This window comes from Topomyia yanbarensis, chromosome 3 (assembly GCF_030247195.1).
Source record: "Topomyia yanbarensis strain Yona2022 chromosome 3, ASM3024719v1, whole genome shotgun sequence".
In the NCBI taxonomy this organism is placed as follows: domain Eukaryota; kingdom Metazoa; phylum Arthropoda; class Insecta; order Diptera; family Culicidae; genus Topomyia; species Topomyia yanbarensis.
In genome coordinates, this window is record NC_080672.1 from 363331779 (window position 1) to 363353980 (window position 22202).

Here is a 22202-nt window from a genome sequence, read left to right on the forward strand (position 1 = left end):
ACTACAAATATTTTCTTTTGTCAAGTGGGGTAACAACAAAAATATGTGTAGTGGTTTTTGCCCTGAAGATGAAACGATACTCCATCGAAACGTCGGCCATTTGATGCAAAATAAATATTTTTGCCAGAAATCTGTGACCAATTTCATTTCGTGCAACAAAGTGGTGGTTCCAGTTTTCTTGCTTTCAAAACAACCGAAGATAGATCGTGAATAGTGTACTAGGAATCATGAACCAGTTCACAAATCCATAAATAATATTTTATGATTTTACGAATTATTCCAAGGACACGCAAGGTCAATCGTGACTATTATACTAGGTTATAGAAATCATCCACAGTCCGGCTTGAACCTTCGTTCGATTTGGTCAGCTCTTGGTGTTTACCTAGAGTTTTTCAACAGCAACAGTCTTTCTCAAGACAACCTATATTTATTCGACAATCCTTCTATTTCAAGACAAAAACGTTTTTCAAGACAGATTAAGCCTAATGGAACATTTAATTCTTCCAACATGTCTGGGCCCTCCCTGAAATTCGTTTGCAAAATATTGAAAAGAAACGGGAAAGGGGAATCGTAATATTCATTTTTAGTCATTTATTTCAAGAATTTATATTGTATTTTATTGTAGTGTATGCTATTGTATTATACTGATTATTGAACCGAAAAGATATGTGGTTTTTACACCAATTTGGGAAGAATTTGCATGAGGCTTCACTCAAACTGGCTTTCCCACATCTTAATAGCTTTTCGAACTGAGCTTTCGATGTTCCTTCCGGACGTGAAAGCTTCTTTTCAGATTGGTCGAAGTGAAGAATGTGGATAGCTTGATTGGCAACAAACGACGTCTCCTGTATCTTACGGAAAAGTTGTATAAATTTTATTCATATGATAACAAGACAGACCATTCAAGGCTCTCTTGAAAGGGTTACTGCAAGTTCATAGTTTGGATGAAATATCCAACGAATTGGAACATTTATTTGGCTTTACTCCTTCACAAGTTATTCTTATGAAGAGAACGGCTAGCGGCATTAATACGCCAGTACGCTCTGGAATTATATAGGAGACTTATTTTATTCATTTTATACGTTATGAGTTTATTAATTTGAGAAATTTAGAAAAAAGGTGGAATATTATAGACAACATTGGGGCAGAATTCAAAATCTGACGTGTATCGACGATGCCAAGGCTTTGGGCACGGCACTAAAAATTGTCATTTTGATTCTAAATGTATGATTTGTTATGATAAAAGGACGCTTGTCTGGTGAAAGAAACCATAGAAAGTTTCAAATGCGCTAATTGTCGTGGAAATCGTAAATTCAATATTTTAGTGTGCTATAATCGAGAAAAAATTATAAATTCTCGTATAAAGCAACAAATAAAAAAATTTCATACTTCATCAGGTACCTTTCAGCAAATGATGTTTAAACGTGTGAATCCACTTCAAAATAGAAATACACCTTCTCTACCTATACAAGGATCTTCTATCTCCCTCACACTATCTTACAATGGTGTGTCATCTTACGCTTCAGGAGCATGTCACAATGCTAACGAAGAACGATGACTACCTCGTTTTTTTATTCCGGTGGATTTAGGTGGCACTACGGAAGAAAAAATATTTTTTGCAGCAATCAATGTTTCAATTGATGATTACAATGCCAAATTCTACCTCCATGTTTGAAGCTTTTCAAACTGGATGAGAATTTGCTAACAAAATTGTAATGAATTATAAGTTTAATAATGATTTTAAATAATCATTTAAATTTATTAAATTGGAACGCTCGTTCACTAAAAACGTGCGAAGTCGAATGTTTCAACTTCTTGCGTACATAATGTGCATATTGCCGTTGTGTCCGAAAATTTTTTTAATCCAAATGTTACATTGAAGAGTAACTCTAATTTTGTTATTCATCGATTTGATTGGATTGTTGGATTTGGTGGAGGAATTACAATAGGAGTTAATCGCAGAATTAAACATAGCGTCCTACCGTCTCTTGACACCAAGGTGATCGAGAGTTTGGGTATCGAAGTTGAAACCGATCTTGGTATGATTTTTATTTCTGCAGCGTATTTGTTCTTTCAATGCACTGGTGAGCAAACTAATTTCTTGAAAAGAGACATACAAAAACTTACAAGAAATCGGTCAAAATTGTTTCGCTACTTTTAACGCTGAACACCCATTCTGGAATAGTGCTGAAAGCAATTCCAACGGTAAACTTCGTTTTAATGATTGCTCTGCTGGTGAATGTTCAAATCTTTTTCCAAATGAACCTACTTGTTATTCGTCTTTGAGGAATCCATCAACAATCGCTTTGGTTTTGACAGATGAAAGTCACATTTGTAGCGAATTGATTACACACGCTAACTTTGATTTTGATCACCTTCCAGTAACTTCTTTCCTTTCTCGAGAAGCAATTTCCAATTTCATAAGTCCAGTGTTTAATTATCACAAAGCGAATTGGGAAGGGTACAAAGCATCATGACTTACAAAATAAAACTGACATCTATGCAGTATTACAAAATTTAAATGATTCCAAAGTTGATGCTACGAATTTATCAATACCAACAACACAGACAAAATTTAAAACACCTATTATTGACGATAATCTTCAGCTTCTGATACGCTTGAATGGTCGAAGACGTCAATATCCATGTTCTCGTGATCCTGCTATGAAATTTATCTATCAGGATCTACAAAAAGAAATTAAGCATAGATTCACATTCATAAGAAATGCAAATTTCACGAAAGAGATTGATCAAATCAAGCCATATTCTAAACCTTTCTGGAAACTTGCCAAGGTTCCTGGAAAACCTCTGAAACCCATTCTAGCTTTGAAAGAAGATGACCACATGCTTCTCACAAACGAGAATCGAAAAAGTCGAATATTTCATTCTAACAATATCCTCTAAGAGAATATAATATCACAAAACTCTCAGAGATTGAAAAGAGCCCAGCACGTGATTCTCCCGCTACGAAGAAACGCAGTAACAGTTGATTCAAGTACAGCAAGATTTGTCCTTCTGTACGTGAAGTGAAACATTTTTCAATCTACTGAGAATGATGGAATATTCGAGTTATTTCATTTTAATAACACTGCCTTTTGACAACACCTATGCTCAGTCAGCGCTGTGCACTTATGAAGTTCAAATTTCCACGTGCATACCTAATATTTTCAGCAAAATTCAAATCTACTAGCCAACCAGCATCGAACGTTAAATCAGCATCAAATGTTGAACAATCACATCGAACAACAGAGAAGACGAATTGGCTAAACAATGAAAAGACCCACCATCTTTTCAATTTGCCACTGACTATTGCTATCTTAATAGGAGTTTTAAATGGTACCACCTGATACAAGACTACCGTTTGTCTTGTAATTCAGTTGGTGAGAACCTCACACAAGATTTTTTGAAAGTATTTCAAAACTATCAACATTGGAAACGATTTTACAAGAAAGAACTTTTTTTTGGATCAAAATTTCGAAAACCAGCTACGTCAGCACCTCGATCTGTATATGTAGAAAGCCCACACAAAATTGGATGAAGAAATAGAGTATCGTACTGTGTATATAGCACCTCTCGGTTGTGAAACAATAATATATCAATTTAATATATTAATTTACAATAATTTACTTAATATATTACGACTTACCGTCGTGAAATATCCGTTACTTCACCTCAGGCACATAAGGGTCACTCTGCGAAAATGAATCGTTTATACTACCGGACTACAAAATAATCGAAAAAATAAATTGTATTTAGGAATAAGTAACCAAATATCAAGATCCTGAATTGGTTCTCGAGTGCTATCTAAGTTTTTTGTATTTGCCATAAAACTAGTTCCCTACTTTTCGCATTGCGGTTCAAATCTGTATTGAATGTATTTTGTGAAAATCCACTTGTTTCGCATTTCTGCTCATACAGATATTAAATTCAAATTAAAAAACTGAAAATGTGGTCCAAAAAATGATTTGTCGAAAACGGCAACTTACTAGAACTTCTCATAAGAACTTTTAGCAAGTTACTGTTCTCGGTAAAGCAGAATGCGGTTAACATTCTGTGTAAACTTGTATAGGATTGGTTTTCGTTTTAAGTAAAATAGTCATCTGTAATATTAATAGTAACCAACTTTTTCCATACTAATTTCCCTAAAAACTTTAAACGCCATGCGAAAAGCCGGAGAGCAACCAATCGCCCCAAACATTTACACAGTCATTTGGGACCATAGAAGGAAATTACAAAAGGGCTATGCTAGAAAAATGGAATATGACTCGACTGTCAATGCTTTGTACTGTTACTTTCTTGCCTTTGAAGGTAGATATGTGATCTTAAAGTTCAACCGAGAAAGCTTCAAAAGCGGCCATCTTTGAAAATTAAAAGGCAGTCTTTTACACCCTAATGAAGATGAATCAGTAGTACAACAAGTCCCGAAAATCAATCGCATAAAGATTGATTAAACAGTAGCGAAAAATGCTTTTCTCGATTTCAAAAAAGGTTGGTTTTCGAGGCATTATCAGTTCAACTCTAAACCCCTTTTCAGGAGACTGTGTTTAACCTAAAGCTGTCCAAGCGTCATGAGTAAATGTTTGAGTGTAATTCAAACGAAAATAGATACCCAACCCAAGCGTTTGTATGTATAGTGTAAGAATTGATGCAGATGGGATTTTAATGCGTTAGTTATTACCGTTCCGAGAATTAGTCTTATTATTAAAGTCATGGGTGCGTTTTGACTTCGTCTCATCAGAAACCGACACTAACTTTTTGTCGGAATAGATTAAACCGCCGACTTGGCGCTAAAACAGTCTTTGTGTTTCAATCGAACGCCTGGTCAAACGTGATGTCCCGTCCGAGCAGAAGTTCTGTTTATGCCGATAAGACACAGTGAAGCCGAAACTTGTCTTGGCTTGGCAGGCCTATGCAAAAGCATTATGCTGTATTTCACCCTAAGGATAAAAATTGGGTGAACACCAAAATTTCTCACCAGGTGGAAAATTTTTGGTGAAAGTGTGTTTTAGTTTTAGGGATTTAGCGTCAAGCCGGCGCTAATCTATTCCGACAAAAAGTTAGTGTCGGTTTCTGATGAGACTAGAATTTGCACTCTTCATGTACAAAGACTGGTTTTACCAAAAATTTTCGCCCTGGTGAGAAATTTTGGTATTTACCAAATTTTTCTCCTTAGGGTGAAAAATAGTATAGTAGTCTTATAATCTTTTCGGTAATAATCGTCCTCCTATTTCAACAAATAAAGTTACGAGTAACTTTTTTAACACTTATTGTTTAATGCATTTTCTTAATGAACTAGTATTACTATTACGACCAAACTGTAAGTGCAACGACGAATGATTCGCTTTAGAGCATATTTGTATAAGAAGTCCGCTGCTAGGAGCTTTATTGAGCCAACTGTAGAAAACGATTTGTTGCTACATGTTTCCCAACGTTGTTCTGTTTAGTTGTACTTTAGCCTTGTAGTATCTTGTATACCAATTCCATGTTCTTTAGGTTTACGACTAACTAATTGTAAGATACAACATTCTATGTAGATATGTTTCCTTCTAATTGTTTGATTTGGGCTTTGTTTCCCTACGTTTTTCTTTTTTTATTCCATATTATATCCTGAACCACGCTGCCTCTGCACATACATCACCATCAACTGTCTAAAAATCGTTTGCAACAAAAACAATGAATATATATTTCCTGCACCAACACCTACGCTCCATCTGTTGTCGTTTGCTATACTTTGTTGAAACCTTGTGTTTTGATAAACCTGCAAATCCTTCGAACCGTGTGTCGTGCGTATCGCGTTTTGTTGCTTGAACTCGGGACCCGTGAAACAAACGAACGCCTTACTACTACTATATATCTTCTACCTACCACTTGTATCACCGCTACGTTTGCCGGGTTTCGATTGTCATGAGCAGGCACCGTCACCAGCACTTATTATCGTAAGTATAAACTTGAACCTTAACCTTTGTACGCTGAAAATAAATTCAGCAAAACAAAATATAAATTCAACCACTAACCATATGTTATCTTCATCTCAATTTTTTCTGGCATTCTTCAAAAAAAAAACAATCAAAATCTACTACAAATCGAATACACACATACATCCGCGCGTTCACCAAATCGAATCCCGAAACTCATCTGAATGTATGTGGGTGTGCGTACCCCCGTACCCATAACGTACCTAACCAATGCCGTGTCGGCCGAATCCGAATCTGTTACCACCAACACCGATCGTCCGACTCGAAAAACAAACAATCGCTTCCAAAATATTGTGCTTCTAAACGACAAACCTCGAATAATTATTTGAAATTAATGAAAAACGCGGCCCTGGTCTGCTATTTGCATACTACTTACCAACAAACATAAAACCAAAACACAACTCAACCGAAAACCCTCCAAAAATCGGCAGAGTGGTCACTCATCAAGCCTATCGGTAATGTATCTCAATTGGTTGTTTGCTAAAACTGAGTTATAAGATGTTTCCAAGCTTGTAGAATAGTTGGTCTGCGCTGTTGTAATGTAATTTTCTTTAATTTTAGTTTAAAAAAAACACCGAAAGTCGGTTATAGTTTTATTTGTTCTTTTCCCTTACTAATCCGTATGAAGTGGTTTTTGACCCAGTACCGGCACCAACTGTATTGAGTAGTAGAATTAGTAGTGTACTAAATTAGAATTAAGGGATTATATCTAGTTTGACCATGTTTTATACTATTTTATGTACCATATTGTGTTTCTTGGTGATGCTATACCTAACAGAAAAATTGGCTCTGATTGAAGTTATTAGTATCTGTACAATATTTATTGATGAAAAGTGTTCTCTCTTTAAATGGTATATATCCACCTAAACAGTTTCAGATATATCAAATTCGTTCTCCGAACAATGATGACAGCGGTCATCCAGCTTATGAAACTGTGACAATTGATATCAAACAGTAAGGAATACTAGGGTGGGGCATTGTAGTGTGGAACAAAGTAAATCCTTTTGGGACTATAAACAAACGAACAGGATTTGGGGTCATTTGATTATTACCTGGCATCCCGCATTGCATTGAAAATATGTTTGAAAATTAGTATGAAAAAATATAATTTTTGCATTTTCGTTACTGGAGCCGACAGTCTCCTCCAAAGTATTCAATCAGGTATGTGGATGCATAGTTCGGGAATTCTAATTCGAATCATCAAACTTTGAACAGATATAATTTTGTGTATAGACATTCTAGCACGGAACTTCCTTTGAGAATGTTGTTAAACACCTCTTGAGCTGGATTTTTACGCTATAAGTTTCGTATTTTAGAAAAACTGTTATCTCTAGAAATGAAAATGCCAAAAAATTAGGTTATCACTCGAGTATCCATATAAATTGAAAACTGTAATACGGAATGCCTGGCCAAGAGGTCTCCAAATGTTACATATTTATTTGGGACCCCAAAAACAAAAAGCGTTATTATGAAAAACATGATCATGTTTTTCTACGTTAATACCTATTTTTATTGCCCACCCGCGTAGCGTATTGGTAAATCGATTGCCTTGTACGCAGCGCACCTAGGTTCGAGTCCCGACTCTGCGCATAGGGTTAGAAATTTTTCGTAAGAGATTTTTCTAACCCGAAGAGGCGACTGACTTTAAGGTTAAAATTTTTATCGAGAATGATCAAACCAAGTGTCGTTTCGAGTCACGGCCCAAAAGATTTTTTTCCGGATGTCAGTTTAGTCGAGCACAACCCGGATATAATCCAAAATTTATGACCTCTCCCATATTAAGGATCTCTTTACTTGGGTGCTTCATTGTACATCTTCAGCATCTCGCAGTTTGTCACGTCAGGTTTTCTTCAAATGTCAGCATGTTTGTTCGTTTGGTATAGTACGGGATTCAGACATGTTGTACCATTCTCTATTATACTTTAGAGTGGATTAATCGGTTGTCCGTACAGATACGATATCTTTATAAACAATGTTTTGATATTAAGATGCGGATTTTTTGCGGAATTTTAATCCTTCTGGACTCGAAACAGGTTTTTTGTGAACAAAATTATTGCCACGCTATTGACACTAAAAATTGTTCGTCTTGGTCCGAGTTCGAACATCTCAGATAAGTGCCTTACTTCCTGTACCACCAACTAGCACCAGATTTCAACCATAGTCTGATGTGTTCAAGATGTAATACAATCTTGTACGGACCTTATATGAACGGACGAAGATAAAAGTTAAAAGAGTCCATGCCATGCTTCGAAAAACTCTTTTAATTATACACTGGAACCTCCATTTACGATACAAACCGGGGGTTCGTGTATTGAACTAGTTCGTAAAAAAGTGTAATCGGATTCACAAAGATCACACGTATAGTATCGTACAGAGCCATCCACCGATAGGCCTCCATTTACCGATCAATTTGACGGCGAAATTGTTTTGACTCGAATATTGCACGGAATTTAGAAATTATAAATAAAGTGAAATATGGAAATAATATGTATAACATCAATATAATATACACTTTCATTATTCATCTTTTCATATTTTTCCAAATCATTATATTTGAATGCTGTATTAAATCCGTTGCCATTTTACCGCTTTTTTTCTCTTAACTCAAAGCCAACTGTTAATAAAACTGTGTAAGGACAATATTTCTAAGTGAATTATACCGAAACCGAATGAACAAAGTCTGCAACACATGTTTGGACCTAATTTGTTTGTCGGTAATAAAAATTTATAAACCTAGAATTTTCGGCAAATGGATATCTATTACTTGTAATGATCGGTGAATGGCACTCTAGAATTGTTGGGCTTTTCGGCTATTTTGCACTGTCTGCCAATTCATTTACAAATTTGCGTATTTTTTCTTGATAGTTGATTAAATATTCTAGATGAAAACGAAGATCGAATTGAAATGCCTTTTAACATTGTTTTTTAAAGAGCGTTGGAAGTAGAAATCGCTGTTAATTGATCGGTAGATGGGTCTTGCACGGTACTCAACACGCTAAATAGTAGCCACGGGATAATTGAGCCTGCAATGTTCAGTCAGTGCCTTGACTAGAACACTACAATTGTGTTTTAAAAAATTGCAACAAGCATCGTCATTTTTGGACTCACATCTGGCAGAAAAGTTTTTGTTTGAACACAATTTTGCAATCTACGCCTATGGTTGGCGTGTGCAGATTCAGCCTAAGGGCGAATCTTGTGCTTTATCCAAATTTTCGACTATGGTAGAACTGGTTCTGGACCAACGAAATCAGTCGCAGCGCTCGCTCTAGCCAATTCGTCCGCTCGTTGATTTCCAGTAAAACTGAAATGTCCAGTTACCGGGTCGATCTCGAATCTATCGAACCAAGTGCTTTTAGGGCAGCCTGACTGTTTGAGCAAAATAGATTCTTTTACCCTTTTGAAGTGCCGATTGTACACCGCACAGAATCGCGAAGATTTCTGGTTGCAATACGGTACAGTATCTACCAAGCGAAAAAGATGGGTGAAATCTCATTTCACGACAATAGACACCAGCACCGACTAGGCCCTTCAACAAAAAACCGTCAGTGTAACAAACTAAGTTTTCTTCAGCCAGATAACCATTCCTCTCAAGGAGGAATTCTCACATTGTAAGTTTTAAAAGGAAAACTACATGTAAGTGTAAGGTCACTGGGAGCAAGTCTATATTCATCCCAAGTGATAATTTGGAACCAAAGTCTTGTGTGGCTAGTTGCACGATCTATTGGGTTACTGTTCCAGAGCCCAGTAACCTTATGACGATATGCACAGGTAATTGCTTCATGTTTCAGAAACACATATAGCAGTTTTATGTTCAAGAGTGCCTCCTGGTCAGCAGTACGTGTTGTCGTGAACGCATCAGTCATTGCCATCTATTTAACTTTGATTGGATTGTCGTGAGCTGATCCTTCTGCCATCACACAAAACACCCGTATGCTAGTATTGGTCTAACAAAGGTCGTGTAGGTCACCTGAATCTACTTGGGTTTGAGACCCCAAGATTTGCCAAAAGCCCGAATTGATTCTTAAACCTGCTGACCAATTTAGTTTTGAGTCAAGAATTACTCCAGCGTACTTAACTTGATCTACGACAATTTCCGAGACAAAGAACTGCAACGGACGGACTTCGGTTGTAATCCTTTACCATGTTTTATTTGAAGTAACTAATAATCCAACATTTAAACATCATAGCTCAACAACACATAAGGCTTGCTGCATCAAATCAAAAAGTGTGTTAATGCAGATACCGGTGATCATTATATGATAATCTTCGGCGAAACCCAAGCTCATTAAGTTTTCACAACACACTATCAGCGACAAGGTTCCATAGAAGTGGTGACAGCACACCACTTTGAGGATATTCTCAGATACAGTTTGACCAACCCTACGGATTTTCCGTAGATCTAAGAATTCCTGTCCTTTCTACGGATATGGTTCAGTTTTCTGGTACATTGAGGAAACCAGATGAGTCACATACCGATGATTAAAACGAAACGCTTGAGTTGCTTTTGAGTACTCTACTTGTCTCAACGAGACGATGAATCTGAATCAGATAATCCTTTCAAACACATATGCTACGACCGTCAGCATTGAGATGCATAGCGGAGGTCAAAAAGCAATATTTAAACACCATGTGGGTAATAAAATCTTTCAAACCCTACAAATTATCGGGTGTGGATGGAATACTTACTGTATTCATTCAAAAAGGGCTTCTTCTACCACATACCAGTGCGGATTTTTAGATAGAGTTGCAACTTAGGGTACATGCTGGTATGCTGGACGGATGTTAGATAGTGTTTATACAACAGGCATGACGTAACGTTGACCAGCCAAAAGCGCACAGATGTCTTTTCTTCTAAAAGATATGAAAAAATATTGGAATCACGCATAAGAATTGAATTTCTTAGCAGGTAACCGTTGAATAATAAACAGTTTGTTTATCGGCTGTTACGGCACTGCACAATCTTACCAAAAAGGTTGGAAATGCCTTGCAAAACGAAGCATGCGTTATATCGCTTTTCATCGATATTGAAATGGCGCCTTCGACAATACTTCCTTCGATTCTATTCAGCTGCTGAATCAAAGGGGACAGAGCGTGCCACTGTCGAATGGATTACTGAAATGTTGTGTGGCCGGACTAGGACAGCGTCGTCGATAAGTCGAGACTAGAACTACGAGAACCCCTAGAGGATGTTCTCAGGGAGGACTGCTGTCACTCCTTCTGTGGACCCCGATAGTAGAAGAACTCCAGAATGAACTAGATGGTCTGAGAATTGAAGTGACGGGTTACGCAAACAACATAGTCAAGAGTGTTAAGGGAAAGGATGAATCTACGATCTTGGACCATTCTCAAGCTGTTTATAACAGCTGATGTGACATGGCAATGATGTAAAAGGGAGAATCTTAGAGAAACCATTATCGAATTAGCTACGGAAGCAAAACTTCTCGAAGTAAACTGCTGTGGAATCTGCACATCAAAAGATCTACGGAAAAGGCCTTAAAATACATGATCGCTTGCCAAAGTCTCTATGGGAAAAAGGGGCTTGAAAACAAAAATAATGTACTGGCTATCAGACCAATGGTTACATATGATTCAATGGTGCGGTAGCCCAGAGTGAAAAGCAGACAGGCTTGCCTAGAACTATCAAAGGTATAAAGAGCAATCATAGGGGCCTTGACATCAGCTCTAACAATTGCCTTGGAAGCAATGCTAAACCTAGCACCCTTGCATATCCACAGTAAAAACGAGGCAGCAGGTAGTACCTTACGGATCCATTATCTCTATCGGTACTTACCGGGGAATTTCACGGGCCACCTAAAAACCCGAACCTTGTCTCGGAACTGTTGCACGTAAATACATCCACTGATAGCATGCATAGCAATAAGGCAAGTCTGATCTTTCATTCGAGATTGTCGACCCTATTCTGCGCGACGTGTGACGTGAGACGACTAGTCTCACCTCACTACATGACTTTTTTCACCCAATTCTGAAGAGTCACTTCGGGTGACGTAAGACGCCCATTTAACCGTAATGGGGAATCTCACCTCATTCGAGTCGACTCTCAAAATCGGGCGAAAAAAGTTACGTAAAGTGAGGTGAGTTTAGACACCTCACGTCACGCGCCGCGCAGAATAACTGAACTGAACTGAATGTATGAACGGGGGCCATCCGATTCCAGGATACGCCCTAGACTATAATTCTGATGGCTGAAAATGGGATTGGTTGTGGGAGCAGATGGCAGTGGTCCTTACTATAGGTTCTACCAGGCTCTAGATTCTACACCGTCAGTCGAAGGTATATGAAATTGAGACCTGTGCCAGAAAGTGTCTGCTTAGAAGCGACCTAAGGGAAGAAGTTGGTCATACTGTCAGATATTCAGGCTGGGTTAATAGGTTGGGTCTATAGCTGTCAGTGAATTTTGATGGATCTGGCAAGTAAATGCAAGTTCACTTTAATGTGGCTGTCTTCATGACGATTTGTCAATAGCTGCCAAGCAATTGACTTTAGAAAGATCCCATTAGCATATTTACGATCTTTACAAAATATTAGATCAGACCCAAGCTTTCCAAGATATCATAAATATGGACATTGTGTGGTCTAGTTGGGATTCTTAAGGAATGTTCTGATCAAACAACATGCTCGTTGTCTTGGCTGCCTTTGCAACACACGCATAATTCACTAAAAGTGATCCCCTGGAAGAGATGTGCATAATGTTTATGACCTGCGAACATAGATAGTCCGGACTTATACGAAAATTCTCTTTTGAGAAGCATGCGCAAAAGAATTAATATCTTGCGTACATGGCTGAAGCACACTGTCATATATTTGATTTGCAATTGACACTCGACAAGTAAACTAAATTTCCATTGACTAATTGGTTCATATTCTCGTGTCAGACAATAAGAGATCTCACAGAAAAGAATTTCGATTCCGGGCAATACGCAAAAAACGATACTGTATTCGTTCCACGTTAATAATATGAGTATTCGCGATAGAATGGAAACAGTAGCTCCCATGCTCAGTTAATGAGAGTATAGCTATTTGATACAACCTTTATAAGTTTCCCTGGTGAGCACCCTACCAAGATCAAAATTATGCGCGAATAAAATTATTTCCTTTTTGGTATTTAGTCTATCGATGCTTGATGTATCCTCTTGAAATGCATTTAGAGTCGAACCACCCTTCTGGCACGTAGCGATCGTTCTATTTACTATTAGAAACTGAAGATGAACTGGACCACGCTTCATTGAAAACCAGCTCAATTTCCTTCTTGGAGAACTCGATACGCGAATTTACAGCCAAAGTGCAAATATAACCCACGCCATAATTCGCCATTTGTATTGGTGTTCATGAATTGGCAAGATATTTATCAATGCCATTCAGGTAGATGAGGCTTAAGAAAGAGCCTTGTGGAAAATCCATGTAGCCGATTCAAGAAGTTGCCGTATCGCTATGAGAAAAGGTAGTGTGCGACAACAAATTATACGAACAACATAACGAATAAGATAAAAATTGCTACAGAATCGTAAGCTATTGTATTAGCCAGAAAACATTTGCTCTTTAGAGTGTTGAAAACTGTGACAATCGTTCGTATCTTTCCCTTTGCGAATGGCAAATTGAATTTTGATAACGCGCCCTTTAGCTTCACCAAATTGTCTAGGCTTAGTAGAATGCAATCGGCCGATACGAATTGTGGTCAAAAGCTGATTATCTCGGTTTATGAATAACAAGCAATGTTACTTGTCTCCAGCCCCGTGGATCAACACTCTTCTGCAGAAACTAGTTGTATAAATTCAATTATCGACGCTTTGCTGGATCAGGCACATTCTTCAAAAGACCCAAGAGGAATTAATCGTTGAATGTGAGTGAATTGCGTAGTCACGCACAATTTTCTGCATAGGAACGGAGTACTGGCATACGTTTCTTGCAAAGTCTAAAGTATATCGCCTTGAATTTCCTCGTTTGTTCGAAAAAAATCAATGATTGGTTTGGTGGCATGACGATGTTTACCCAAGGTTTTGTTCCAATTCTGAACGAAAAAGATTCGCTCGTACCTATTACTCAAGTGCGGGATCTACACCATCGTCAGCAACCTAATCCAAGTCCACAACTGAACAGAACTTTAGTTGTTTTCTTTTCAGACAAAGTAGTTGCATGCATGGCCAGTAGACTGCCCAGAAAAATGATGAATTTTTGAAAACTCAATCGGCCCACCCCTGAGTCGATTCCTAGTCCCACCAGGAGTACTTGCACCAAATTTGAAGCAAATCGGACAAGTCTAACTACGGGACCAACGTACCTGAAGTTTGTATGGGATTTTTCAACAATTTACATGGAGAAAACTCACTAGTTCGTATTTTCGTTACTAGCTGGCACTATATGCATCGTATTATCACTGTAAGTGAAAATAAGAAAGATAATTTAATTGTCTACAACTTTGTCGAAGACTGCTAGTAAATCCGGCTTTGTTAAAAGAAGTTATTAAACTTTCAACGAAGTTATGTCTGAGTCAGTTTTGCATGGGGCCTAGCAGTGTATGGTTGTGTATCAGTACTCGAGTCCCGCGAACTATACATTTTTGTGAAATAAGGTTTAGATTTAGCTGAATAGTATGCTTACAAGAATTGTAGTAAATAATACGAGTTATGTTTTGGTTAGAACATTTTAGTTCCACCTGTGACCGCATAGAGGGCGTCATCACTAACTTTTCATAGAAGAGAGATAGAGTATCAAGATGTTTGGAAGAAATACTCAAAAATGCCTGTTCTACAACTTTGTAGAAGACACCAAGTTTATATCTCTCTTCGTTGAAAAGTTAGTGTTGGCGCCCTCTATACGGTAACATGTGGAACTAAAATTTTCTAATCAAGGCATGACTCGTATTATATACTATAATTCTTCTGAACATACCTTTGAGCTAAACCTAACGAGTATTTCACAAAAATGTATAGTTCGTGTTAATCGAGTACTGATACACAACCATGCAAAACGGACTCAGATATCACTTCGTTAATAACTTCTTTTAGCAACGCCGTATTTACCAGCAGTCATCGACAAAGTTGTAGACAATTACATTATCTTTCTTATTTTCACCACTTAATACGATGCATGTAGTGCCACCTAGCGGCGAAAATGCGACCTGGTGGGTTTTCTCCATGTAAATTGTTGAAAAATCCCATACAAACTTCAGGCACGTTGGTCCGGTAGTTAGACTTGTCCGATTTGCTTCAAATTTGGTGCAAGTACTCCTGGTGGGACTAGGAATCGACTCAGGGGTGGGCCGATAGGGGTCATTTTTTCCCTGTCACTCTAATGGCCAGCTGTCGTCTGCCTTGCTTCATAAGCCTTGCATTATATCAGCATGTTTGTAGACACCAATCAGTCTCTAATCTATTTCCTTTACCACGCCTCATATTCGTACAGAGCAACAGAGAGAGAGAGAGAGTACCAGCGATATGTACGGAGAATGTTTTGTGTGTGTGTCCCTAGGCTACGTTACTTCAGCTGTATACGCAAATCGTGGAAGATACTATTTACAGCCACAAATGGTTTCTTATCACTCGGCTATCTTCGTTATCACATGTCACTAGTCTTCCAAGATATATGAACTCGTCGACAACCTCATACCGCGTCCATTTCTATCTCGGAACCAACACCATTCTGGTGACCTGGTTCTCTATCAAGTATTACTTTATTTCACCAGAGTTTATTGTCAGTCGATCAATATTGGCAGCCACTCTTTGAAAAAGCACAAAAGCCTCTTCCACTGCTCTACGATCGACTTCAATTGTGTCTAAGTCACCTGCAAGCCACGAAATATGTGAGATCTTTTAATGATAGTTCCTTTGCACAACAGATCTTGGCATCGCGCTTTCCAGCAATGCTGAACAACGAATCAGGCAGTGCATCGCTCTGCTTCAATACATCTAACGTCACAAACGAGTCGGATGTCTATTTGACTATGCTGTAGCTTGTTTTTGGTCCAATTTATGCAGTTTGTGGAGAAGTGATGTTCAAGCATTATCTGGCCCCACTGTTCATTTCATTGCACTGAATCGTGCGCTGCCTCGAAATCCACAGATTATAAGGCAAGTTGTATTCCCAAAATCAAGCGTTATTCTTCTAGGTAGTTTCATTTTCTATTGAAATCGAGAGCCATTACTTCGTTGTATTGGATCGCATTTGTGTATCAAGTTTCATTGGCGCTAAACGTTCCGGAATGTCAAACATCTGATTCCTGAATGAAAATCGCACTCTAATCATCATAGATAACTCAATATAGATCCTAAAAACTTCTTCGAACATGTTCAAGGATTAGAACTTGAATTCAGTAACAATTATATTGCATCAATTTGAACAAGATCTTCTAGATCTCAAAATATGTATCCCAATGTTTGTTTCATCTCCTTTATCAGTGTCCTGTCCTATAATACCTACTTTCTCCGACTTTTCCAATGGGAATAATCTATTGAGTTCATCGATAACCTATCACACTAACGTCAGAACGTTAATGAAGTTCAGTTATAGAGTTCGATAATATTTAATAAATTTGTTTAGCAAAGAAGAAATTATCCACGTTTTCAACCAAGAGTTGATATTGGCTCAAAATAGGTAGCAATAGCATTTCCCATTTGTCTTCAAGAGAGAAAACTTACATCGTACATTCTAGGAATTCGCGTTGTTCTGTACTCCAAATAAACGAACTTTATGAACTTTAAGTTAAACGTTCTAGATTGAATACCAGTCATATCTTTCAGTAATATAATTCGAAATTCCTGCGCATTCCTGATCAAATGCATCAACCGGTTCCGATTCGATTGGTTTCGGAACTCAATCGAGCAAAACATGCATGATTGTCTATTTGATGTCAGAGTTAAGGAATACCATGAAAATGAACAAATCTTGAGTGCAAGGAAGTTCTAAAATTATTGGGCGTACATGACAGAAAATTGAATGAAAAAATCGAATACGTATTATTTCTACTAAGCTTCCGTAGTATTCTGAAGAAGTTATGAAATTTTCGTAAATTTCGTAAGTTAATCCGTAGATCCCTAGAAAGGACAGAAATCCGTAGATCTACGGAAAAATCCGTAGGGTTGGTCACCCTGACTGAGGATGTCCTCAAAGTGGTGTGCTGTCACCACTTTTATAGAACCTTGTCGCTGATAGTTAGTTGTGGAAACCTAATAAGCTTTTGTTTCCGACATGTGATTTCGTCGATGATTATCATATAATGTTCACCGGTATTTGCATTAACACACTATTTGATTTGATGCAGCAAGCCTTACGTGAGCAATAATGTTTTAATGTTGGATTATTACTTAATTCAAATAAAACATCAATGGTGAAGGATTATAACCGAAGTTCGTCCGTTGAAGTTCTTTGACTTTGAATCAAAATTAAACCATCTTCAAATAATGATGCCTTCACGACAACACATTGGCATTTTAGGGAGACTTAATTTTACAATGTACCTTTATAAGCGACACACATCTGTAGTCGACGGACAGTTCGACATTTATTGTATTTTTGATAATAGAATCTATGATTGCTTAACAGTAAAAAACCATTTTTATTTAAATCTGATAAGCCATTGTTGGCGTCATATCAAGATAACGCCTTAAACCGCATTCCTGTGGTTGAAAAAAACATTGCATGTCAATTCACCACTGTATTACTATTAGATACTCAAGAAAATATTGAATGCTTATTAACACCGTGGCTTGTGGTTAAAACCTCTTCAACACAGTTTTATTTATATTCATATTTTTTTAACCTGCACCCAAATGAATTGAAAAATAGTTGTACACTTTGTTGTTGCAATCGATATCAGCGCGGTGTCCCGTTTAATTACTAACGATCTCGTTATTTAATTTCTGCTGCACCATCCCACGTTGAACTGTATAGGGGGAACTGGAGCAGCAACTTCTGCAAGCGAACCCGATCCTGGAAGCTTTCGGTAATGCCAAAACGGTGAAAAACGACAACTCATCTCGATTTGTAAGTACCAATAATTACCTACCAAGAATGCCTTATGATTCGCTCGTTTAACTACCTTCCCGCCTACTTTCAGGGTAAATTCATTCGGATAAACTTCGACGCTTCCGGGTACATCTCCGGTGCCAACATCGAGACCTACCTGCTAGAAAAGTCCCGTGCCATTCGCCAAGCGAAAGATGAACGTACATTCCACATTTTCTACCAGCTGATCGCGGGGGCTTCCCCCGATCAGCGGGACAAATTCATCCTGGATGACATGAAAACGTACCCGTTCCTGTCCAACGGGAGTCTGCCCGTTCCCGGCGTGGACGACCATGCCGAGTTCCAGGCTACGGTTAAGAGTATGCATATCATGGGCATGACCGAGGAAGATTTCAACTCGATCTTCCGTATCGTCAGTGCCGTGCTGCTGTTCGGTTCGATGAAGTTTAAGCAGGAGCGCAGCTCCGATCAAGCCACGCTACCGGACAACACGGTCGCACAAAAAATCGCACACCTGCTGGGACTGAGTGTGACGGACATGACCAAGGCATTCCTGACGCCACGCATCAAGGTGGGCAGGGATTTCGTCACCAAGGCACAAACAAAGGAGCAGGTGGAATTCGCCGTCGAAGCCATCGCCAAGGCGTGCTACGAAAAGATGTTCAAATGGCTCGTCAATCGAATCAATAGGTCGCTTGATCGAACGAAACGGCAGGGTGCATCCTTCATCGGTATTCTCGATATGGCCGGTTTCGAAATTTTCGATCTGAACTCGTTCGAACAATTGTGCATTAACTACACGAACGAAAAGTTGCAGCAACTGTTCAATCACACCATGTTTATTCTGGAGCAGGAAGAGTACCAGCGAGAAGGTATTGAATGGAAGTTTATCGACTTCGGACTTGATCTGCAGCCAACGATTGATTTGATCGATAAACCTGGCGGTATTATGGCTTTGCTAGACGAGGAGTGTTGGTTCCCCAAGGCAACTGACAAAACGTTCGTGGAGAAGCTAGCCACCGCTCATACAATGCATCCCAAGTTCATGAAGACCGATTTCCGTGGGGTCGCTGATTTCGCCGTAGTTCACTACGCTGGCAAGGTCGACTACTCTGCTACCAAGTGGTTGATGAAAAACATGGATCCGCTGAATGAGAACATTGTTTCGCTTCTGCAAGCATCCCAGGATCCGTTTGTATGCCAAATCTGGAAGGATGCCGAGATTGTTGGAATGGCTCAACAGGCGCTTACCGATACTCAGTTCGGAGCCCGCACCCGTAAGGGTATGTTCCGAACAGTGTCCCACCTGTACAAGGAACAACTGGCCAAACTCATGGATACCCTTCGTAACACCAATCCGAATTTTGTTCGGTGTATCATCCCGAATCATGAAAAACGTGCTGGAAAAATTGATGCTCCTCTGGTTTTGGATCAGCTACGTTGCAACGGTGTCCTCGAGGGTATCCGTATTTGTCGGCAGGGCTTCCCCAATCGTATTCCCTTCCAAGAATTCCGTCAGCGCTATGAACTACTCACTCCGAACGTCATACCGAAAGGTTTCATGGACGGTAAGAGAGCCTGTGAGCAGATGATCAAAGCCCTCGAGCTGGACGGTAATCTGTACCGAATCGGTCAATCGAAGATATTCTTCCGTGCTGGAGTGCTGGCTCATCTCGAGGAGGAACGTGATTACAAAATCACCGACCTGATTGTCAATTTCCAAGCGTACTGTCGAGGTTTCCTAGCTCGCCGCAACTACCAGAAACGTTTGCAGCAGTTGAATGCCATCAGAATTATTCAACGGAACTGCGCCGCCTATTTGAAGTTGCGTAACTGGCAGTGGTGGAGACTGTACACCAAGGTAAAACCTTTGCTTGAAGTTACCAAACAGGAGGAAAAGTTAGTCCAGAAAGAGGATGAACTGCGGCAGATCCGTGACAAGCTGGATAACTTGTCGAAGAGCTCTCAGGAGTATGAGAAGAAGTTTCAACAAGCGGTGGAGGAAAAGACCCATCTGGCAGAGCAACTTCAAGCGGAAATAGAATTGTGTGCCGAGGCAGAGGAGGGACGTGCAAGGTTAGCTGCCCGCAAACAGGAACTGGAAGAGCTTATGCAAGATCTTGAAGCTCGAATCGAAGAAGAGGAAGAACGCGTGAATGCCTTAACCAGTGAAAAGAAGAAACTTCAGATCAACATTCAGGATTTGGAGGAACAGCTCGAAGAGGAGGAAGCTGCCCGTCAAAAGCTTCAACTTGAGAAAGTTCAACTTGATGGCAAGCTGAAAAAGATGGAAGAAGACGTTGCCTTAACCGAGGACCAGAATCAGAAGCTGCTCAAGGAAAAGAAAATACTGGAAGAACGTGCCAACGATTTGTCCCAAACTCTTGCCGAAGAGGAGGAGAAAGCCAAACATCTTGCCAAACTGAAATCGAAGCATGAATCTACCATCGCCGAGCTAGAGGAACGCCTGCTGAAAGACCACCAGCAGCGCCAGGAATCGGATCGGTCCAAGCGGAAAATCGAAACCGAGGTTGCCGATCTGAAGGAACAGATCAACGAACGGGGTATGCAGATCGAGGAAATGCGCCAGCAGTTGTTCAAACGAGAGGAAGAACTGGCCCAAACGCTGGTTCGAGTCGACGAAGAATCGGCGTCCAAGGCGGCCGCCCAGAAGGTGCAACGCGAACTGGAATCGCAGCTAGCGGAAATTCAGGAGGACCTGGAGGCGGAAAAGTTGGCTCGCTCGAAGGCCGAAAAGCAGAAGCGTGACCTGAACGAGGAACTGGAAGCGCTGAAGAATGAGCTGCTGGATTCGCTGGATACTACTGCGGGTGAGTGATTAGGTTCAGATAAACCTTTTATTGGACATGGGTCATTCAGTATAATGTATATTGGGCATAAAGGGTCGTTGACATAAGGGTCATTTAACATAATTTTGAGAAATGGATATATTGAAGGACATTTGGCATAGTTATTTTATAATCACTCAAAAGGAGCTAATGTGAAGCAATGCAAAACAACATTAACAAGCGTTCCTTCTTTTAAGCTATTCTTGAATGCAAAGGGAAGCCAAATAATTTAGATCAGAATGCGAAAAGTAATAAAATATTTACACTGGAACCTCCATTTACGAGCCAAACCGGGGGTTCGTAAATTGAATTAGTTCGTAAAAAAGTATTCGTTCTTTGGGGGATTTAATTCATTAAAAAAGTTCACATCACATTTTCACATTACAATTCGTTTCCTTTAATGATTTGTAACATAACAATATGGTTATTTTTGAACGGGCTTGACGAGTAGATGGTGGAAATGGATGTTTAGAGCCATTTTGAAAGCCAAGATGGCGACTTTCTATTAAGTCATATTCTCGGTAACCCTAACTACGGAGATTTTTGGAACGGACATGACGAATAGATGATGGAAATGGATGTTTGGCGCTATTTGGCAATCCAAGATGGCGACTTTCGGTTCTCGATAACCCTAACTCTAGGTATTTTTAAATAACCCTAATAATATGGGTATTTCTGGAATGGGCTTGAGATGATGAGGTGATGAAAATGGATATTTGAAACCTTTTTGAACTCCAAGATGGCGACTTAAGCAATATTATTGATAACCCTAACAATACGGGTATTTTTGAAAACCAAGATGTTGACTTCCGTTCGAGCAATAGTTTTGATAGCCTTAACGATATGGGTGTTTTTGGAACGGGCTTGACGAGTAGATGATGAAACTTAATGTTTGGCGCCATTTTGTAATGCAAGATGGCGACTTCCGGTTTTGCAAAATTCTTAAAAATCCTAACTATATGGGTATTTTTGGAACGTGCTAGATGATGTAGGATTTTTAGCGAAGTTCTTGATAACCCCAATTATAAGTATGAGTTACGTAATTTTGAAGGCCAAGATAGCGATCCCGAGCAAATTTCCATGGGTTCAGACAGCATACAACTCCTTAAAAAGACAAGTTGCACAACCACAAAAACCCCTCAAAACGGTCTTAATAAACCATAAATACACCAAAATATGGTCTTTATTTGAATCCTACCGGACCATGGTGATGGTGTTTTCAGTGGGGTCAAATTGGACCATGACCACGGGACCCATCACGGAAATACCCATATTTTTAGGTTAAAACAATTTAGCTAAATCGGAAGATGCCATCTTGGTTTTCAAAGTTGCTTCCTACATCGATATACATCATCTTCAATTTTGAAGTGGCATCCGACATCGATATCCATCATATACC

At 39.2% G+C, this 22202-nt stretch overlaps 1 protein-coding gene across 7 annotated transcripts in view; it reads left to right on the forward strand.

The window, feature by feature from the left end:
• LOC131692561 (myosin heavy chain, non-muscle) overlaps nt 1-22202 on the forward strand; it is a 252821-nt gene that overhangs the window by 214070 nt on the left and 16549 nt on the right. For 5 of the 7 annotated variants that reach the window (XR_009306012.1, XM_058979675.1, XM_058979679.1 and 2 more), the window contains 4 exons: nt 5913-5936; nt 6407-6430; nt 17880-17972; nt 18046-20785. Coding sequence is in view for 6 of the 7 variants with exons in the window: in XM_058979675.1 (XP_058835658.1) it covers nt 5913-5936; nt 6407-6430; nt 17880-17972; nt 18046-20785 (2881 nt within the window). In the remaining variant the exon portion in view is untranslated. The remainder of the gene's footprint in view (nt 1-5912; nt 5937-6406; nt 6431-17879; nt 17973-18045; nt 20786-22202) is intronic. The other 2 variants (XM_058979680.1, XM_058979681.1) reach the window with 2 other exon arrangements.